The sequence below is a fragment of the Babylonia areolata genome, chromosome 21 (assembly GCF_041734735.1).
Source record: "Babylonia areolata isolate BAREFJ2019XMU chromosome 21, ASM4173473v1, whole genome shotgun sequence".
NCBI classification, from domain to species: domain Eukaryota; kingdom Metazoa; phylum Mollusca; class Gastropoda; order Neogastropoda; family Buccinidae; genus Babylonia; species Babylonia areolata.
Window position 1 is genome coordinate 46,089,878 of NC_134896.1, and position 19,598 is coordinate 46,109,475.

The following is a 19,598-nucleotide window of genomic DNA, read 5'->3' on the forward strand; positions in this document are numbered from 1 at the left end:
TCATCATCTCTCCTTTGTTCATCAGAAGGGAACCAGGGACGTGACTGATGAAACTAACAAACAGGTCAAGACTGATGGAACAGTAACAGACACAGGTCAAGACTGATCAATGAAACTAACAGACACAGATAAATAAAATAAGTTTGGCTAACTCCATATGATAAGCCAACAGATTGTGGGCCTTCATCTGAATGCAGGTCGGAATTCACCAGAAATAATCATGTAAGCCAAAATTTCAACACATGTAATGAAAACTAGTGTATTTAATTGGGGCGAACACTTGAGAATTCACTTTATTTCACAGGTAACAGCATTGTTATCTTCACGGAAATGCCTTGAACAAACACGTAAATTTTCACTGGTATTTGCAAACGTCACTGTGGTGCGCTGGATTGCTGTGAAACATGCCTGCATCCTTTGTTCTGTGACTTCTTCAACCTGCTTCCGCTGTTGTTTTAACAATGAGATATCGTTAAAAACAATACTCAGTGGGTCTGGAGCCAGTATTGCATACTTGGCTACTACAGCCGAAAATGCAGCAAGTGAGTGGTATTGCTCAATATCTTTGTGGAGACCATCGTGGTTTAGCACCGCGTCACGTAGTTTCGGTTTCGTTTCCGTTCGTTGCGCCTGACCGGCAAAATGGCATCCTGTCCCACAATGCACCACGATTGACGTCAACTTCTCAAGCGTATATGGATTTGTCCGAACGCAGTCACGCCTTGTGAAACTGAAACCACTTTACTGAATTATATTAATATTCAATGAATTTAATTTTCACAAAGTGCCTAAGATCATCGTTGTTTTACTGTTAAACCAGGGACAGGAAATCGTTCAATCGGAAACGACAAACGCAAACACATATGCTGTGTCCACGGATTCATCTCACTGGTTGGAGCACCAGCGCTCTCTGTGAAATGAGTGGGCGATAACTCTGTCGGACTGATGTGCTGTTATTGTTTTCCTTCGAGAGAAGTTCGCTAACTTTTTCTTTTGGTAAGTTGATACACATAAAAGTTTCAGTTGTGGTTGATTTTGACATAGTTTCAATCCGATGCTATTTTTTGTATTAAAAAAAAAGTGTGTAGGTGAAATATTATGGTATTGGAAACTGAGGAGCGCCTCATCATAGTTGAATTAAAATGAGTGGAGTGATAAAAAATGGTTGGGCGATAATGCCACATGTGCTCCATAAGAAGTAATGTTACAAATCTGATATGATAAAATGTATGTGTGAGTATTCCAAACAAGAGGTCACAGGGGAACAGCATCCATTTAACCATCCCAAAACAATGGGATGTTTGTCTCAGCAGACAACTCTGACAAGATAACTCGGTGAAACTAAAGAGAAAGGATTCACAAACGGAGAACCTTTGCACCGTGTCGACAAACCGAGCACGGAAGCGAAGTACTTAGGTCAGTGACAGATTGTCTGACTCAGTCACAGTAGATAGTCTAGACAAGCCTAGATAGTCTAGACAAGCCACACATTGTGAACGTTAAGTGAACGGAAATACCGTGTGATCTGCTGTTGATACCGTGTGATACCTGTTAGCCAGCAGGTCATCATTCAACTTTTTGTTGTTGTCTGATACATCTGATAGCTTCCATTGAACAAGAATCTTGTTATTATGTCAGTGTAATCCTATACCTGTGCTGGTGTGGCCGCAGACAGTGGTATAGAAAAAATGATATAATTATTCATGATAAATTGATTACAAGCTTTAAGACATTGAGGTATCAGTGTTGTTATGCTGTAGCTTAAAAGTTAAACTCTGTTACAGTGTCTATAAAAATAAAATGCGACATTTTGAAAGAAATGTTTGTGTTCTTTACTTGAAAAGCAGAACATGCTGATTTTTTCTTCTTTTTTATGTTTTTATGTGTGTATGATTCATCTTTTTTTCTTTCTTTTTTCTCCCATAAACTCTCACATGGTGAGTCTGAATGTGTTTTCACTAGTAGTGGTACATATGTATATTTTGATATATGTTCAAAAACAGTGTAACATTAGAATTATACAGATTCTTTGCTGGAGCAATTTTGTTTTTGTTTTGGGGGTTTTAAATAGAGAAAAACTCCAGGATGAAAACAAGTACAGACATGTAAACAGTTTTTATGACATGGAAATGACTTTGCAAAAGTGCTCTAATCTTAAAGATCCCCAGAACGTGGTTTTCATGTTCAGAATTGCTTGGAAACATGTCAGACCATCTTCTTTTCTTTCACTGTGTGTGTGTGTGTGTGTGTGTGTGTGTGTGTGTGTGTGTGCAACTGGGAGCACAGCCTTATTCTTACTTTGGTCCCTTTGATGATAGTCCATTTATCTACATATGACAGAGAGACAGTGTATGTTGCCATTGTTGGGGAGAAGAGAGAGGGATGTGGATGGAATGATGGGTTTCCAGATGGGGGTTTATGGGTACTGGTGTGTGTTCATGTGCATACGCAGAGTGTATTAATAATAATAATAATAATGGATACTTATATAGCACACTATCCAGAAATCTGCTCTAGGTGCTGTACAAAAACACTTTTGTTAACATAAAACATTACATCAATGTTATATATACACACACCAAAATGTGACTACACACACACACGCACACACACACACACACACACACACACACACACACAATGTATACTTGCATTTTAACATACATGTGTATCTAACAGCAACCCTAACACATACACACACATAGGCAGGCACAAACTTACATAAACACACGCACACACAATACACATTCATATACATGCATGTAGTTATGTACACATACATATGTATACACACATAGTCAAGCACAGCTAACACAAAGGAAGTGGACCTGCCACAATTGAACTTATTGCTGAGGGAAAAGGTGAGTTTTGAGACAAGATTTAAAAGATGCAAGGGAATCAGAATGACGGAGGTTATCAGGGAGTTTGTTCCATGTCTTTAGCGATTGAAAAGAAAACGATCTGTGTCCATAGGTTTTACTTCTGACGTGAGGTATCCTGAGAAGTCAAGTATCAGAGGAAGAACGGAGCTGGTGAGACAGGGTATAGATGTGTAGGAGTTCAGAAAGATACTTGGGGCCAGATCCGTTGACTGCAGAAAAGGTCAGAGTGGATAGCTTATAGTCTATTTGATCAGAAACAGGCAACCAGTGGAGAGACTGAAGGAGAGGAGAAACATGGTCAAATTTAAAAGCTCTGCAAATGAGTCTGCCATCGTTATTCTGAATTCGTTGGAGTGTGTCTAATAGATATTTGGGAAGGCTGGCCAAAAGAGAGTTGCAGTAATCCAATCTTGAGAGAACCAGAGAGCATCCAAGTGTCTTGGTTGCATCGGTTGAGTGATAGTGGCGGATAGAGCTGATTCTACACAGTTCCAGATAGTGAAAGTCTATTTCAGATTAGTCATTTTTCAGCCTCACTCTTTTCTTTGTCATCTTCTAAGTTCTATAACTCAAACTCGTGCTGTCTGTGTTTAGCGTCTTATGCACTGTGATGAAGTCTGTACATGTGGAGATTAAAGTGCAGGTGTCATTTTGTATAATTTGGGTTATAAACTGTCTGCACAGGTGGAGAGCATGGAGGAAGGTTACACATGCATGGACAGTTCACGGTTGAGTGGCAATGTGTCCTTCAGCACTTCCCCTTCAGGAGCCGTGGCTTCCTACAGCAACCAGCCCCTGAGTACTTACTTGACCCCTACCAGCCCCACACCCTCCCTGGCTCCACAGCTTCCTGCTTTTCCTGCCAGTTTTTCACAGCCCCTGTCATCACAGCCCTTGGGGCCACGTCATGCAAATCCACCATTCAGAGCTGATTCAGGTATCTTCTTTTCTGGTCTTTGTGTTGTGATGTGTTGCAGTTAGTCTAAAATTACAACTTGTCAGTTTTTTCTTTTCATTTCATTTGATTAGTCTGCCATGAAAGTGCCCTTGAAAAGTTTGCTTTTGTCTTCTTTTTTTCTGTTTACTTTGTTTGCAATTATCTATCAGTTATTTAGATCTGTTATTGTAACTTCAGCATTTCGAGAATGCATAATAATATCAAGAAGTTGTGTCAGAAATGTTGAGTTTGAGTGAGCTTGATTAGTCGAAATTTGCTTGGGATCTGCTGCCCCCAAATAAAATGAAATGTTGTCACATGATTTTTTGTATTCTACATCACACACACACACACACACACACACACACACACACACACTTTTTGTTGTTGTTGTTTGTTTTTTTGTGTTGGTGGAGGGTGGGAAGATGATACAATTAGAGTGGCAGGGATGAAATTTTTATTAGAAATTGTGTACAGGATAGTCTGCCAGTACAGTAGTAGACTAAAATATTGAAACAAAACAAACCTTACCCATTTGCATATATTTATGTCATTATATTTAATGAACAGCGGTTTCAATAAAAATGATTTTTGCCTTGTTTTGCAGATCTTTTGTGTGTGTGTGTGTGTGTGTGTGTGTCTAGGTAAATTTATTGGACATTATTTGCTGTCTATTATGAGTACAAAAAGCAGTCTTTAGCAGTCCTGAAAAATATTTGCAAAATATTCATGTTGCTTTTATTGAAATTTTAAACATTAATCTGTTATATTTCTGTCACCTTCAAAGCATGTTTCAATGTCCTGTCTATGTGTGCATATTTTAAGTCCATGTGAGATGTTATTCATGTGTTTGTGAATAATAGGGCTTGATAGTAATACCATCATGATAATGTATATATATATATTTGCGGTCTTTTTGTTAAATATGGGCAAAACAGAATTTTAGGACATTCGGAAAAGGTTTTGCAGTACATGTGTACTGAACTTTAATGTTTTTTTGTTTTGTTTTAAGATTCATACATCTGACCAAAGAATTGCATTACTTTTTATCTTGTTTATGTAGGGATTGAAGCAGATTCTCCTTCGACAGCAACTCCAAGTACAGTGTCCACTGCAAATCCTCGTGGTTCTACACTGTATGAATACATTGATCCCAAAGATGTTCGGGTGGAATCAGAGTAGGTGAAAGAAGATGTCTTTATATTTGTTTATTTATTTATTTTCCCTAGAGCTATGGCTTTTGTGTATATATATATATAGATGTTGGCTGTTTTAGTTATCAGTAAATGCATTGTGTTGTACTGTGTTGAATCGTATTCTTTGTTATCACAACATATGTCATGTCCTGCATGTACGAACATTTGCTGAAATAGTTTTATTCATGCTCAGATTTCTGGTTGATATGCATATGTGATGTAGTGCGTGAAAACCAAGCTCAAGTCGGAATTTATAATTTTTGACTTTTGTACTTTCAGGAAGTTAAAAAAACCCACAGATTAACACACAAAAAACGGAATTGGTCTATATATCATAATTTTTTTTCTATATTTTTTTCAGAGTTGGTGTGCCTGAAAATAACACATGGAGAAATCAGCTTATGAAAAAAACAACAATTGCCTGCCTGTAACTTTAGAACAGGAATTATCTTGAATATGTATGTGGTGTCAAAAGATTCAGAATTAAGTAACTGACATTAATGTAGATTTCTAATGCTATAAAAAAAAAAAAAAAAAAAAAAAAAAAAAAAAATTAAAGCACAGGGAATTTCATATTTTCTCTCTGTACTCAAATGAAGTTAAGAATGGCGAGTGGAGAAGTGATGTCATGCCACGAGAGAGCAGAGTCAACGGTGACAGTGAATGTTCAGATCAGAGACGAAGGCTGCATTTGTGTTTGAACAAAAATATTTCCCTTAATCTGATAATGCTGATGAATCATTTGAACTCTGGCTTTAAATCCCAGATCAAAATAATGTTTTCTAACTGCAGTCATTAAGTGTATTGCTACATCATAGGCTACATAATTTCAGAAAAGCCTGCAGTCAAATGTACTGAACATTGAACCTTAATTGACGAATGTGTGCAGCAGCGCCAACAGCACATGCACCTGAAAATATTAAAAACACTACAGTTTCAGGCAGTTTTATGCTAAAATACTTACCGACAGCAAAGATAAGACCTGAAGATGTGAAATTTGTAAAAATATCAGTTTTCATTACTTTGACCCTGTCACAACCCGTAAGGGGTTGCCCATGTTCCCCCACCCCTTCCCAGACTAGCTAACGTCCTGACAACACAAACACAGAGACACAGAAGAGTTCAGCTCGTTGTTTTACTGTGGTCATGCAAGAATACATAAATAAATAAACGCCACAAAACAAAGCATTAAAAAAAACAAAAAACCTGTGTCTAACCACAGCACAATAATAATTGGCATACTTCACAGTCAGCTGCAGCACCAGTTCTGCTCAACCATGCTGCCAGAGTTCAGACTCATACTGACAGCTGAAGACGGACAACGCTTGTTGATTCAATGGCTGAAGCTGGTCGGGGCGAGAGGGACAATGGTAAAATGGGAAAGGGTACATTGGAAGTGTGGAGTGGGAGCGGGAGTGGGAACGGGAGTGAGGAAGTTTTGGGATGGACACGGTAGAAGGGGAACGAGGACCGTTCCAGACTTGTGTCCTAGAGATCCGTCAAAGGCAGTGGCACTGAAGGGAGGGAAACACAGGAAAAATCTGTAACAACCCACTGTCTCTGTAGACTATATTGTTGTTTTTTACCGGTTGTAAAAGAGTATACCATCCCCCTCCCATCCCTTCCTTAAGCAGTATTCATTTAACAAGACAAGGAAGCAAGTGGAGAACCTTTTGCATAACCCACCAGCATCCAAAAGCTATCACTGTGAAAAATATCTGAACCGTTCATTATAGCTTTCCCAAATAATAAAAGGGTTAAACAAACGCACAATCCAAAGCAGCCATTGTGACTAACTATAAACGGCAATAACAATATTTCAGTATCCACTAGTTCCGAATAATAGAAACAGCACTAGTCAGGCTACATTGCAATTACATCTCATCTCACAAAAATATTCGGGAAAATTTACAAACTGTAATCAGACATTTTTTCATACCAACCCCCCCCCCCCCCCCCCCACAAAAAAAAAAACCCAACCCAAAACAACTGAAACAATAACCCGAGCTGAATTTTTGGCAAAATGATACACCTAAACACAACAACTTTACTGATTCCCCCCAAATATTTAGAAGTAAAAGAATACTAGATTTAAAATATTTCCAATAAAAAAGAAACGATCACTCCAACCTTACAAGCACCCATACCCATTTCACTTTGATAACACCAAAAGTCACAAGTCACATAACTAAATTAATATTATGAAGACAAACACAGGCTCCCTCACCTGTCACCAGGTAAATAGGCACACCACTGGCCCAGGGTGAAACAGACCCACACAGACCAAAACTGAAGAAGGGAGTGACAAGGGAAATGCCCCACAACTTCACTGATGGCACCCAACAGCACACACACTGAACAGCGACCCATCTCTCCTCATAGCTGGGCATGAACAGCCCAGAGGAATCTTTCTCTGCTAACTTCATAGATTTATGAACTTGGCTCAGAGTTAAAAAAAAAAAAAAAATGTTCACGAGAAGGGACATGTCACACGCATATCCCCAGATATGCACGTGCATACGCACGAAGGAGAGAGAGAGGTGAAGGAGAGAGATGGAGGGGGCGGGGGTGGGGGGGGGGGGGGGAGAAGGGAGAGAGAGAGGGGGGTGGGAGAGAAAGTGGGAGAAGGGATGGAAAAGAGTTGCACATGAACACATGCAATGATCGCCAATGAGCCGTGACAGACCCTAATGACATGTTTTTGTACATGGCTAAGAATAGCTGGCTGTGATTTTAGCCGGGTTTTCACATATTGTGTCACATATTCTGGAAATTAATTCAAACGACATCATAAATTAATGGAAGTGTGTATGCTTGTGTGCATGTGTGTGTATGAAAGAGAGAGACAGAGGGAGAACTTTGAAAGTTTGATGTATACCAACCATGGACCACAATAACAGGAAGACAAGGAAACATGCACAAGGGTGAGTGGGTGTTGGTGGGGGTAGATGGATGGGATTTTGTGGCATTCACAATATCAGCTGCTGCCAGCAAAGTGCAGTTTGCTGCAAGAAACATTCTTATAAAAAAAAAAAAAAAGGCATTTGAAAAGTATGATCATTCTCGCAGGCTATTTGTCACTGGTTGTGCTGAAGTGTACTAAATTTCCAAGATGGGAACTGATCACTCTTGGTTAGTTGTTGACTGAATGCATTACACAGATAGGGTCTGTACCAGTGATGCACGTGTCTGTCGTGTGCTCTGTATGTCAGACGTGTTGGTGTATTGTGTACTGTGTTTCAGACATGTTGGTGTTGTATTTACTGTGTTTTAAAGGCAACCTGGTTTCATGTGTAATTTGTTCCATACATCCTGGTGATGTGTGTACTGTGTTTCATACATCCTGGTGATGTGTGTACTGTGTTTCAGACATCTGTTGGCATGTGTACTGTGTTTCAGACATCCTGTCAACATGTGTACTGTGTTTCAGACATCTGTTGACATGTGTACTGTGTTTCAGACATCCTGTTGAGGTGTTCTGTGTTTCAGACATGTTGACATGTGTACTTTATTTCAAACATCTGTTGATTATTGATATGTGTATTGTGTTTGAGACATCCTGTTGACACGTGTACTGTGTTTCAGACATCTGTTGATTATTGACATGTGTACTGTGTTTCAGATATCTGTTGACGTGTGTACTTTGTTTCAGACAACCTGTTGACCATCTAAACAATAATACACGAGGGGAAAGCACTTCATCAGGGGTCTCTTCAGCAACGACAGTGCCATACTCGGGCGATGTTGTTTCTGACTCAGAAGAGGCAACCAGTAATGCTTTAAGGTCAGACTTGTAAATATTTTAACTTTTTGTATTGTGCATAGTATTTCCGATATTGTTTCTGTCTCAGAAGGTGGAACAGGTAATGCTTTAAGGTCATACTTGTGAATGTCTCTTTGTCTTTGGTAGAGAAAGAAAGATGTATTGTTCTAAAATGGTGAAGATAGAAGATACATCAGGGAAGAAAGGCATGTTCTAAAATGGTGTAGATAGAAGACACACCAGGAAAGAAAGATGTGTTGTTTTAAAATGATGTATATAGAAGATATATCAGGGAAGAAAGACGTGTTGTTCTAAAATGCCGTAGATAGAAGATAGTCAGGGCAGAAAGACATTGAAAAAAAAAAATGATGTAGATAGAAAATACATCAGGGAACAAAGACATGTTGTTTTGACCCCTTTGTTCCTGACAATTTTTTTACGTCAGCTGTATTAAATATGCCGAGGAAAAAAAGCTGTATCAGTACTTTACTTAAACTACTATAGCTTCTGTTTGACAGAACTTAAGCGTGAAATAACACCAACTGATACTTAATAAGTTTTACTTTCACATGAATATAAAACAAAATGACTCACTTTATGATTTGTTGAGTATTTATTTAAATTATTATATGTTTATAATATTTTGCAAAATATATCCACAAACAAATGCACTAGCACCCAATACAGAAACAAATCAAAAAGGAGCAATAAGCCTCAGTCTTTACTTCATCAGAATTATCATCTTAATCATTGTACTAATTTTCTTTATCACACTTCGCATCATTCATAATTTCTGTGAATACTTAAAAAGATTGGGAGTTCAAAACTGTTGTGTTGTCACCATACTGAAGAAGGCCAGTTTCAATTATTGGTAGAAAAAAAAACCACAGCAATTTTGCAAGAACTGTGTGACTCAGTGAGCTGGAAAAGGGGAGGAGAAAACCACTTTTATGAACCTTCCATGAGCCTGTCAACAGCAATCAGTGGAGAAAGACGTCACAGAAGGCTCTGAGAGCTCTTTTGATTTAACGGAGCAGGCCGGTCAATGGTTAAAAGGTTAAAGTTAGAAGATACATCAGGAAAATTTTATTTTTTAAATGATGACACATCAGGGAAGAAAAATCATGTTGTTTTAGCTCTTTGACTTACAGAACTATTTCTGATTTTTTAAAAAATCACCAGCCTCTAAAAAAAAAAATCAAGATAATGCTCTAAAGTATGTAAAAGTATATGCTTTCTTTTAATTCAAGGAAAGTGAATGGAGAATATAATTACCATGTGTTCAGTTTGACAGGAGGAGATAACATCCAACCAGAGGAAGATAACTCAGACTTTTAGAAAACAAAATAAAACAAAACATTTTGGAAAAAAGAAGAGAAAATTCAAGTCTGTTTATTTTATGGGTGGAACGGTGCCAAGATGTTTGCAAATGTATTGGACACAACAACCAAGTGCAATCATTTTGTTTTCCTTCACTATCATGTCATTTTGAACATAAATACTATCCATAATCACTCACACCCACACACACCTCCTCCCACCCACTTACCTACAGACACTATCACACAATATTGCAACACAAAAACTGTCTTTCAATAATATTTCGGCTTGAAGCTATCATCTGGAGGGTTTCATAGTAAATGAAAACCCCCAAATGAAGGTTTCTAGATGAAATATTGGGTTTTTTCTATACCCACTTCCTGTTGATGTACCTTGTAACATGTAACCATCATCAAAAGAACCAGAATCACTTCAACTGACCAGCAACAACATCATTTTTGTAGAACTTTGCTATCATCAACTCTGTGGAAAATCAAACAAAATTCTACCTCTCCTGTGCCATACATTCTAGCAGTCATGTTGACACACTCGACCACTTTTTGGGTAGCAAAACGCAAAAATAACCACATCAAAATCAAGCCAAAACTTGCTGAGATACTGCTTCGAACATGCAGTCACCATATCAAGGAAGTTCGCGTATTCAAGTTACTGGCTGGACTGTTGATAATGCAGTCACCCCCAAAGTGCGGATATGTCTGCAGTTGGAAGTGAAAGGCTTAAAATGATGACACACCAGGAAGAAAGCTGTGTAGAGAAACATATTGTTTAAAATGGTGACACATCAGGGAAGAAAGATTTGTTTTGAAGATGACACATCAGGGAAGAAAGACATGTTGTTTTAAAATAGTGACGCATAGCATGTTTTAAAGTGATGACACATCAGGGAAGAAGGATGTGTCGTTTAATATTCGTGACGACACATCAGGGAAGAAGGATGTGTCGGAAAAAAGACATGTTATTTAAGATGATGACGCATCAGGAAGAAAGATGTGTTGTTTAATAATGATGACACATCAGGGAAGAAAGACATGTTGCTTTAAAATGGTGACACTTCAGGGAAGAATAGCATGTTGTTTTGAAATGATGACACAACAGGGAAGAAAAACATGTTTTAAAATGATGACACATCAGAGAAGAAAGACACATTGTTTTAAAACGGTGATACATCAGGGGAGAAAAACATGCTGTTTTAAAATTGTGACACATCATGGAAGAAGGATGTGTTGTTTTGAAATGGTGTAGATTGAAGACACATCATGGAAGAAGGATGTGTTGTTTTGAAATGGTGTAGATTGAAGACACATCATGGAAGAAGGATGTGTTGTTTTGAAATGGTGTAGATTGAAGACACATCATGGAAGAAAGATGTGTTGTTTTGAAATGGTGTAGATTGAAGACACATCAGGGAAGAAGGATGTGTTGTTTTGAAATGGTGTAGATTGAAGACACATCAGGGAAGAAGGATGTGTTGTTTTGAAATGGTGTAGATTGAAGACACATCAGGGAAGAAGGATGTGTTGTTTTCAGACGCAGGGTGAACCCCATGTATGAGGCCCTTGAACACTCAGCAACCCGGCTTTACGCTCAGACGTGTCACTGCAAAACGCAGTCCTCAGCACAGAGACAGCTTCGCTACCTGTGGTGTTCCTGTGTCGCTCTGATTGTCATGGTCATCTTCCTGCTCTGTGTCCTGGCCTACATTCTCTTCATGCTGGTTCCAGGTGAGAATTGTTGATTGTCATGGTCATCTTTGTGCTGGTTCCAGGTGAGAATTGTTGATTGTCATGGTCATCTTTGTGCTGGTTCCAAGTTAGAATGACTTTGTATTGGACATTTTTGCTCATAGTTAAGCCAGAGGACCATATCAAGACTGCCCAAGTAGAAAAGTATAACACAAAACTGTCACACCTGGAAAAAAAAACCTGCAAAATAACACAGTTCAAGACATCTTAACCATTTAGCTCTTTAAGGCCAGTAGACTATTCTGTGCTGAGGATGTTAGCCCTTCCACATAATTGATCATCCCCAGATTACAAAAAAATGTGAAAAAGGATAAAAAAAACCAACAACAAAAAACAACACTTCAAAGCCATACAAAAATGCACATAAAGGCCGCAGATAACACTTAAGAATGGACAGCTAGTGACCATTCCAGTGTTAACAATTATTGCAAGAGCAAAACAGCACAGATAGTACTGATAGTCTGCAGGGGGAAAAAGATAAAAGATGTTAAGACTGGCTGAAAAAAAGAAAGGGAAATGGACCGGCAATGCAGAAAATGCAGACAGTTGTGAAGGAAGGGAAAAATGCAGAAACAAAGAGAACAATAGAAAAGAGAAAACTTATAGCACAGAATTTCCAGAGGGCAAGTTAGAATGACTGATGTGTAGTTTGGAAAAAAATTGTCTTGGGTTTGTCAAGTGTTTCTCCTTGAGCAGACTGAATAAAAGAAGACTGGTGAGTAACTATAAGTATAACCCTGTCCAGAGTGTTCAGTGTGAATGCAGCCAGTGCTGCTTTGTGCTTCCCATCACTGGATAGAAAGTAACAGTGCATCAGCTGTACTGTGTATATGGTGTCAAGCCTCTTTAACCCTCTTGCATTTAGATGTGTCACCTGGAAACTTTTCCTAGTATTGGTCTTCACTCAGTCTTTTTCCAACGAAATCAAGCGCACAGTCATACTCAGTTTCTATTTATAATTCAGCTGTCTTATTTGGCAGAAGTATTTTTGACAGATCTCACTCATTCAAAATATGAACTATTGCATAAAAAGGCTGCTTGTACTCGGTGTGAAGGCATTCATTTACATTAGTCCAAAAGGTCCTATATGTTATAGGTGGTGAAAACAGCATCTATGGTGGCATCTTATTTATTTGTGGGGGGTTTTTGTGTGTAGAAGGTATTTCTTTAACAAATTAATTTTGATAACAACACAATGGAATATGAACATCCAGCTTACTCCATATTTACTGCACGTAACATACAAACATCAATACACATCAATATTAATTGTTATGACAACACCAGCCAGAGATAATAGACACTTGGGACTGCAACAGTTTTTAGACAGAAACTCAGAATGTGGATGGTATCAATAGTTTGTGGGAACATATTGAAGGGAGCAGAAGAGGGCACTCAATTTTATTGGCAGAATGCTTATAACTGATCTTTCATGTGAAGTGTGCAGTGGTCAGTTTTGTCTCCCTTGATGTGCCTTGTTCAGGGTTGACATCCCGTGTGCATGGCCAGGAGAACAGACTTCAGCTGCTGGAGACGGGTTACGGAAAACTGATGAAACAGGTAGATGTCTGTCTTGTGTTTCTTTCTGTTCTGTGTGTGCTTTGACTGTTTCACTGGACTGTTGATCAGTTGCTGAGGAGCTGCAGAGAGGGAAAACGTGTGTATGTGTGTGAGTGTGTGCGTGTGCGTGCGTCCTGCAGATGGCTTTTTTTTTTTATCATCAGTGCATTGGCATAGATCATAGCCTTTTCGGAACCATTTAAGAACATTGGTTTCTTGCATTATATTTGTTTGGTTTTTTTTATCACAACAGATTTATCTATGTAAAATTTGGGTTGTACTCCGTAGGGATGGCATGTAGCTACAGTACAGTGCCACCTTTTCTTTCTATCTTAAGTGTATTTGTTTTACGATTAATGATAATACTTCTTCAGAATTGTGCCAGGGACAACCTCTTCATTGCCATGGGTGTACAGGTATACATTAACTCACAGTATGTCATCAAAGTAGACTTGTCACAGTATAAAGACTATTGTCAGTGTTGCACAAACCATTTTCTTTTCTTTTTTTCAGAATCAAGAATTGTTACAGATTTTTCCAACAAATGAGTCGGTAAGCGTTCAATTTTTACTCCCACTTGCTTTTACTTTATGTTTCCTTTCAACATCACTTATTTTATTATCATTGATAAAATTCTATTGTCATTGATGTTATTTATACGGTAAGAAAAAATCTTGTTGTCGTTATTTTTATGTTGGATTTGAATCAGTTGTTTCAACTTTTTAGTTTTATATATACATATATATATATATGTATATATATATATATATAATATGTGTGTGTGTGTGTGTGTTTATCATACATTTGTATACAGATGTGATTATAAAGTATAATGTGCATTTTTGCTGTTTTTGTTTTTTTGCTCCTCTATCTCCCATACTTTCTGACATTGTATGTCAGTACTCCTTCACTTCTTTCCCACATGCTACTTCATCTGTGAGTCACCTGTTACACCTATTAACATATACTGTACATTTATTTCCATTATTTGGTGTTACTATGTCACCTGTTCACTTAATTTGTATTCGATATGTATTTGCATTCTTTTGTGTTACTGTGTTACCTTTGAATTTTACTGTACATATATTTGCATTATTTGGTGTATATTATGATTTGGTGTTACTATTTTACCTATTCACTTATATTGTATATATATTTGCATTCTTTGGTGTTATTGTGTTACCTGTTAAATTACACTGTACATATATTTGCATTATTTGGTGAATGTTATGATAAATACCAACCATTGACGGTGCAGGCTCCTGATGCATCACTGGCAGCCTCCATGATTGACACATTGTCACGGCTCAACAGCAGTGTGTGGACCTACAATGAACAGTTCCATGAAGTGACCTCTGACCTGCGCCAGCAGATTTCCAACATCAGTCTGACACCAGGACCTCAGGTGAACCCCGTGTTTTGTTAAAAAAAAAATGACCTGAGTCTGGATGAACTATGTTCTTGATTCTTTTTGTGAATCTGCAAGAACCGCATTCAAGTTTCTCAGTGTACATTGAATTTCATATTGTTGACTTCAGCAGGGTAACTTTTAGCATTGTATACGAACTAGCTGTTAGCATCTTCAGTCAATGTGAGCTGGAGTCAGACTCCTGTTCAGCAGTTTCTGTTGAAGTGTCCTTCTTTGACACCCACGACTGAAGGTGAAATAGCACTGGAGTGTTCTCAGTTTTAAATTTCACCTTCTGTGTCCACAAGTTTTTTTCTTTGCTTCTTTCCCCCAAAGTTACAATGCTGTAGAGACATTACTAAATATCACATCAACAACTGAATTACTTCTGGATTATTGGGCTATCTTCCATTACAGTTGAGGCAAAAGTAACTGTCATCCATTTCAGTTTTCATTTCCATCTGGTCTTCATTTTATGCATGAATTTATAACACTCACAGAGTAAGTCAGTTGTAATGATACTGGATGAAGTAATAGGGCCGTTTTATTATGTGTATCATGATAACAGCAGTGCCTGAAGTAGAGCCTCATTTATGATATATATCATCGTAACAGTAACACATGAAGTAACAGGGTCATATTTATGGCACACAGCATGGTAACAAGAAGAGTTGGTCTCCAGGGTCCTCCAGGCGTGGGCAACTTGAGCTTGTGTTTCTACACCAAGAGCACTACGTACCAGGCATTACCGGGGCCTTACTCCACCACTCCTTGGCAGCCGTCCACAGACATCCTGAGGGTCAGCTGTTTCAGTACTTTGTCATTCTTTACACATCTCCATTACTGTGCTGTGACTGGCTTCATTCTGTTATATATCCCCATCGCTTTGCTGCGTCTAGTTGACATCATTTTGTTTTATATTCCCGTCACTATGCTTTGTCATTTGCAGTCATTCTATAATATATCCCCAACTCAATTCTTTGTCATTTGACATCACTCTGTAATATATCCCCATCACTATGCTGTGTTAAGACATCATTCTGTTGTATATACCTGTCACTGTGTTGCGTCTATTTGACATCATTCTGTTAGATATCCCTATCACTGTGTTGTGTTATTTGACATGATTCTTTTATATGTCCTCCATGTCACTATGTTGTTTGTGTTTGACATCATTCTGTTATATATCCTTGTTACTATGTTGTGTCTGTTTGACATCATTCTGTTATATATCCTTGTCACTATGTTGTGTCTGTTTGACATCATTCTGTTATATATCCTTGTCACTATGTTGTGTCTGTTTGACATCATTCTGTTATTTTTCCTTGTTACTATGTTGTGTCTGTTTGACATCATTCTGTTATATATCCTTGTTACTATGTTGTGTCTGTTTGACATCATTCTGTTATATATCCTTGTCACTATGTTGTGTCTGTTTGACATCATTCTGTTATATATCCTTGTCACTATGTTGTGTCTGTTTGACATCATTCTGTTATATATCCTTGTTACTATGTTGTGTCTGTTTGACATCATTCTGTTATATATCCTTGTCACTATGTTGTGTCTGTTTGACATCATTCTGTTATATATCCTTGTCACTATGTTGTGTCTGTTTGACATCATTCTGTTATATATCCTTGTCACTATGTTGTGTCTGTTTGACATCATTCTGTTATATATCCTTGTTACTATGTTGTGTCTGTTTGACATATTGTTTTGATATATTATTTTAGGGTTGCTGTGTCAGTGTGACATCATTCTACCTCATTTTGCTGTGTTGTTGTTCATTGATATTATGTCTGTTTACTAAGACTGAGAGTAAACAATGAACAAGGAAAGTGGGTTGGGGATGAAGTGGGAGTTGGAAGGTGGGTGGTGTTGTAATGAACTGGATATGGGAAATGTGGCCTTAGTGTGTGTGTGTGTGTATGTATGTGTCTGCGTGCGTTGGTGCATGTGTGAGTGCATGTGTGTGTGTGTGTGTGTGTGTGTGTGTCAAGTCAAGTCAAGTCAAGTCAAGATTTTATTTCATGATGGTAAATTGAATAAGCAACAATTGCTTTTTTACATCAAGCCATCAATGAAAATAATAATAATTAAAGAGAAGGGGAAAAAATGAAAAAAAAGAAAAAGAAAAAAAAAAAAAAATTGAAGAAAAACTTTAGGGGAGAGAGAGAGAGAGAGAGAGAGAGAGAGAGAGAGAGAGAGAGAAACAAGCAGAAGAAGAGCAACAACAACAACAAAATGCATATATATATATATATATACAAGAATACTGTGATAAAGAAATACAAAATTGCATTTCCATTTCACACACACGCACGCACACACACACACACACCACTGAATACAAATTCTCGGACAGAATTACACCATGCCCATCCCACCCACATGTACATGTTCCCCCAATTAGTGCAAAATCCTTGCCAACACAAGCATATACAAAACATTTCACAATTGATAGGAATATTAGACTAACAGTGTGTGTGTGTGTGTGTGTGTGTGTGTGTGTGATTGTGTGTGTGTGTGTTTTGCTGCGTCTGTCTGACAGTGTGTCCCACAAAGCCCTGAAATAACCTTATGATTGTGTGTTCAGGACAACATGGTGATGTCAGCAACATGCGGCGTGATCGGCGGCAATGAACACTTTGTAGAATCCAAGGAGATGAACGCCAGCTTTGTGCAGTTTCGCTGCCGCTGCGATGGGTCAGTGGACAACTATGACCGCCGGGCCTGTAAGATCCACCTGGTGTTGTGTCCACGCCTGACTGGGCAAGACTACACCACATTGTCATAGCAGCCTTTGAATGCTCATCTGAAGTGCAACGAACAGGAGTAGCAACAGCCATATTGTAATGGCACAAAATGAGATTATAGGTATCATAGTTTGTAAATACAGCACAAATGAAGTGATATGTGTCATAGTTTGTAAACATAGCATAAAAGAAATAACATATAAATCCTGGTACATAAGCACAGTACAGAATGAAGTGATATGTATCATGGTATATGTAAACACAGCACAGATGAAGTGATATGTGTCACAGTATGCAAAGCACAGAAGAAGTGACATATAAATCATGGTATATAAACACAGCACAGAATGAAGTGATATGTATCATGGTTTGTAAACACAGTACAGAATGAAGTGATATGTATCATGGTATGTAAACACTGCACAGAATGAAGTGATATGTATCATGGTATGTTAACACAGTACAGAATGAAGTGATATGTATCATGGTATGTAAACACTGCACAGAATGAAGTGATATGTATCATGGTATGTAAACACAGTACAGAATGAAGTGATATGTATCATGGTATGTAAACACTGCACAGAATGAAGTGATATGTATCATGGTATGTAAACACTGCACAGAATGAAGTGATATGTATCATGGTATGTTAACACAGTACAGAATGAAGTGATATGTATCATGGTATGTAAACACTGCACAGAATGAAGTGATATGTATCATGGTATGTTAACACAGTACAGAATGAAGTGATATGTATCATGGTATGTAAACACTGCACAGAATGAAGTGATATGTATCATGGTATGTAAACACAGTACAGAATGAAGTGATATGTATCATGGTATGTTAACACTGCACAGAATGAAGTGATATGTATCATGGTATGTAAACACTGCACAGAATGAAGTGATATGTATCATGGTATGTTAACACAGTACAGAATGAAGTGATATGTATCATGGTATGTAAACACTGCACAGAATGAAGTGATATGTATCATGGTATGTTAACACAGTACAGAATGAAGTGATATGTATCATGGTATGTAAACACTGCACAGAATGAAGTGATATGTATCATGGTATGTAAACACAGTACAGAATGAAGTGATATGTATCATGGTATCTAAACACAGTACAGAATGAAGTGATATGTATCATGGTATCTAAACACTGCACAGAATGAAGTGATATGTATCATGGTATGTAAACACTGCACAGAATGAAGTGATATGTATCATGGTATGTAAACACAGTACAGAATGAAGTGATATGTATCATGGTATGTAAACACAGTACAGAATGAAGCAATACATATACCAGTATGTAAACACAGCTCAAAATGAAGTGATATGTATCATGGTATCTAAATACAGCACAAAATGCAGTGAAATGATATGTTTAACAGTATGTAAACAGAGCACGAAAGAAGTGACATATTAATCATGGTGTGTAAACACAGCTCAAAATGAAGTGATATGTATAATGGTATGTAATCACATTGTGCAGTGAATTGATACATTTCACAGTATGTGAACAAAGCACAAAAGAAGTGACATATAAAACATGGTATATAAACACAGTACAGATTGAAGTGATATGTTTCACAGCATGTAAACACAGCACAAAATGAAGTGATATGTTTCACTTGTAAACACAGTACAAATGAAGTGATATGTTTCACAGTATGTAAACACAGCATAGAATTAAGTGATATGTTTCACAGTATGTAAACACAGCACAAAATGAAGTGGTATGTATAATGGTATGTAAACAGAAAATTTTGTATGAATTGACTTGATCATATTAATGGCATTTAAATTTGAACTTTTTTTTTAGCTGATTGTGTTTCTTGTCGCTGATTGTTATTGTTACAAATTATGTTTTAGCTTTAAGCAATGCAGCTGAAATTTGAAGTTTAAAATCATGAGTACTTTTAAATAGTTTAGAGAGGAGTGCCATTACATAAGCTGACTCTTGTAAATATGCTTTTGTTTATGTTTTG

General features: G+C 37.6%; 1 protein-coding gene across 2 annotated transcripts; it reads left to right on the plus strand.

Annotated features, from left to right (window-relative positions):
* Positions 1 to 799: 799 nt before the first annotated feature.
* On the plus strand, positions 800 to 18,178 carry LOC143296191 (uncharacterized). Of its 2 annotated transcripts, none has more exons than XM_076608002.1 (10): positions 800 to 996; positions 3,567 to 3,819; positions 4,883 to 4,997; positions 8,668 to 8,799; positions 11,647 to 11,840; positions 13,345 to 13,421; positions 13,935 to 13,973; positions 14,680 to 14,826; positions 15,512 to 15,628; positions 17,429 to 18,177. In XM_076608002.1, exons 2-10 carry the CDS (start codon positions 3,576 to 3,578, stop codon positions 17,627 to 17,629), a joined length of 1,266 nt encoding a protein of 421 aa, XP_076464117.1. In that variant the 5' UTR covers positions 800 to 996; positions 3,567 to 3,575; the 3' UTR covers positions 17,630 to 18,177. The 2 variants fall into 2 exon arrangements, with proteins under 2 accessions (XP_076464117.1, XP_076464116.1); XM_076608001.1 differs by lacking the exon at positions 800 to 996 and adding an exon at positions 1,801 to 1,937 and having other exon boundaries at positions 17,429 to 18,178.
* The last annotated feature ends 1,420 nt before the right edge of the window (positions 18,179 to 19,598 follow it).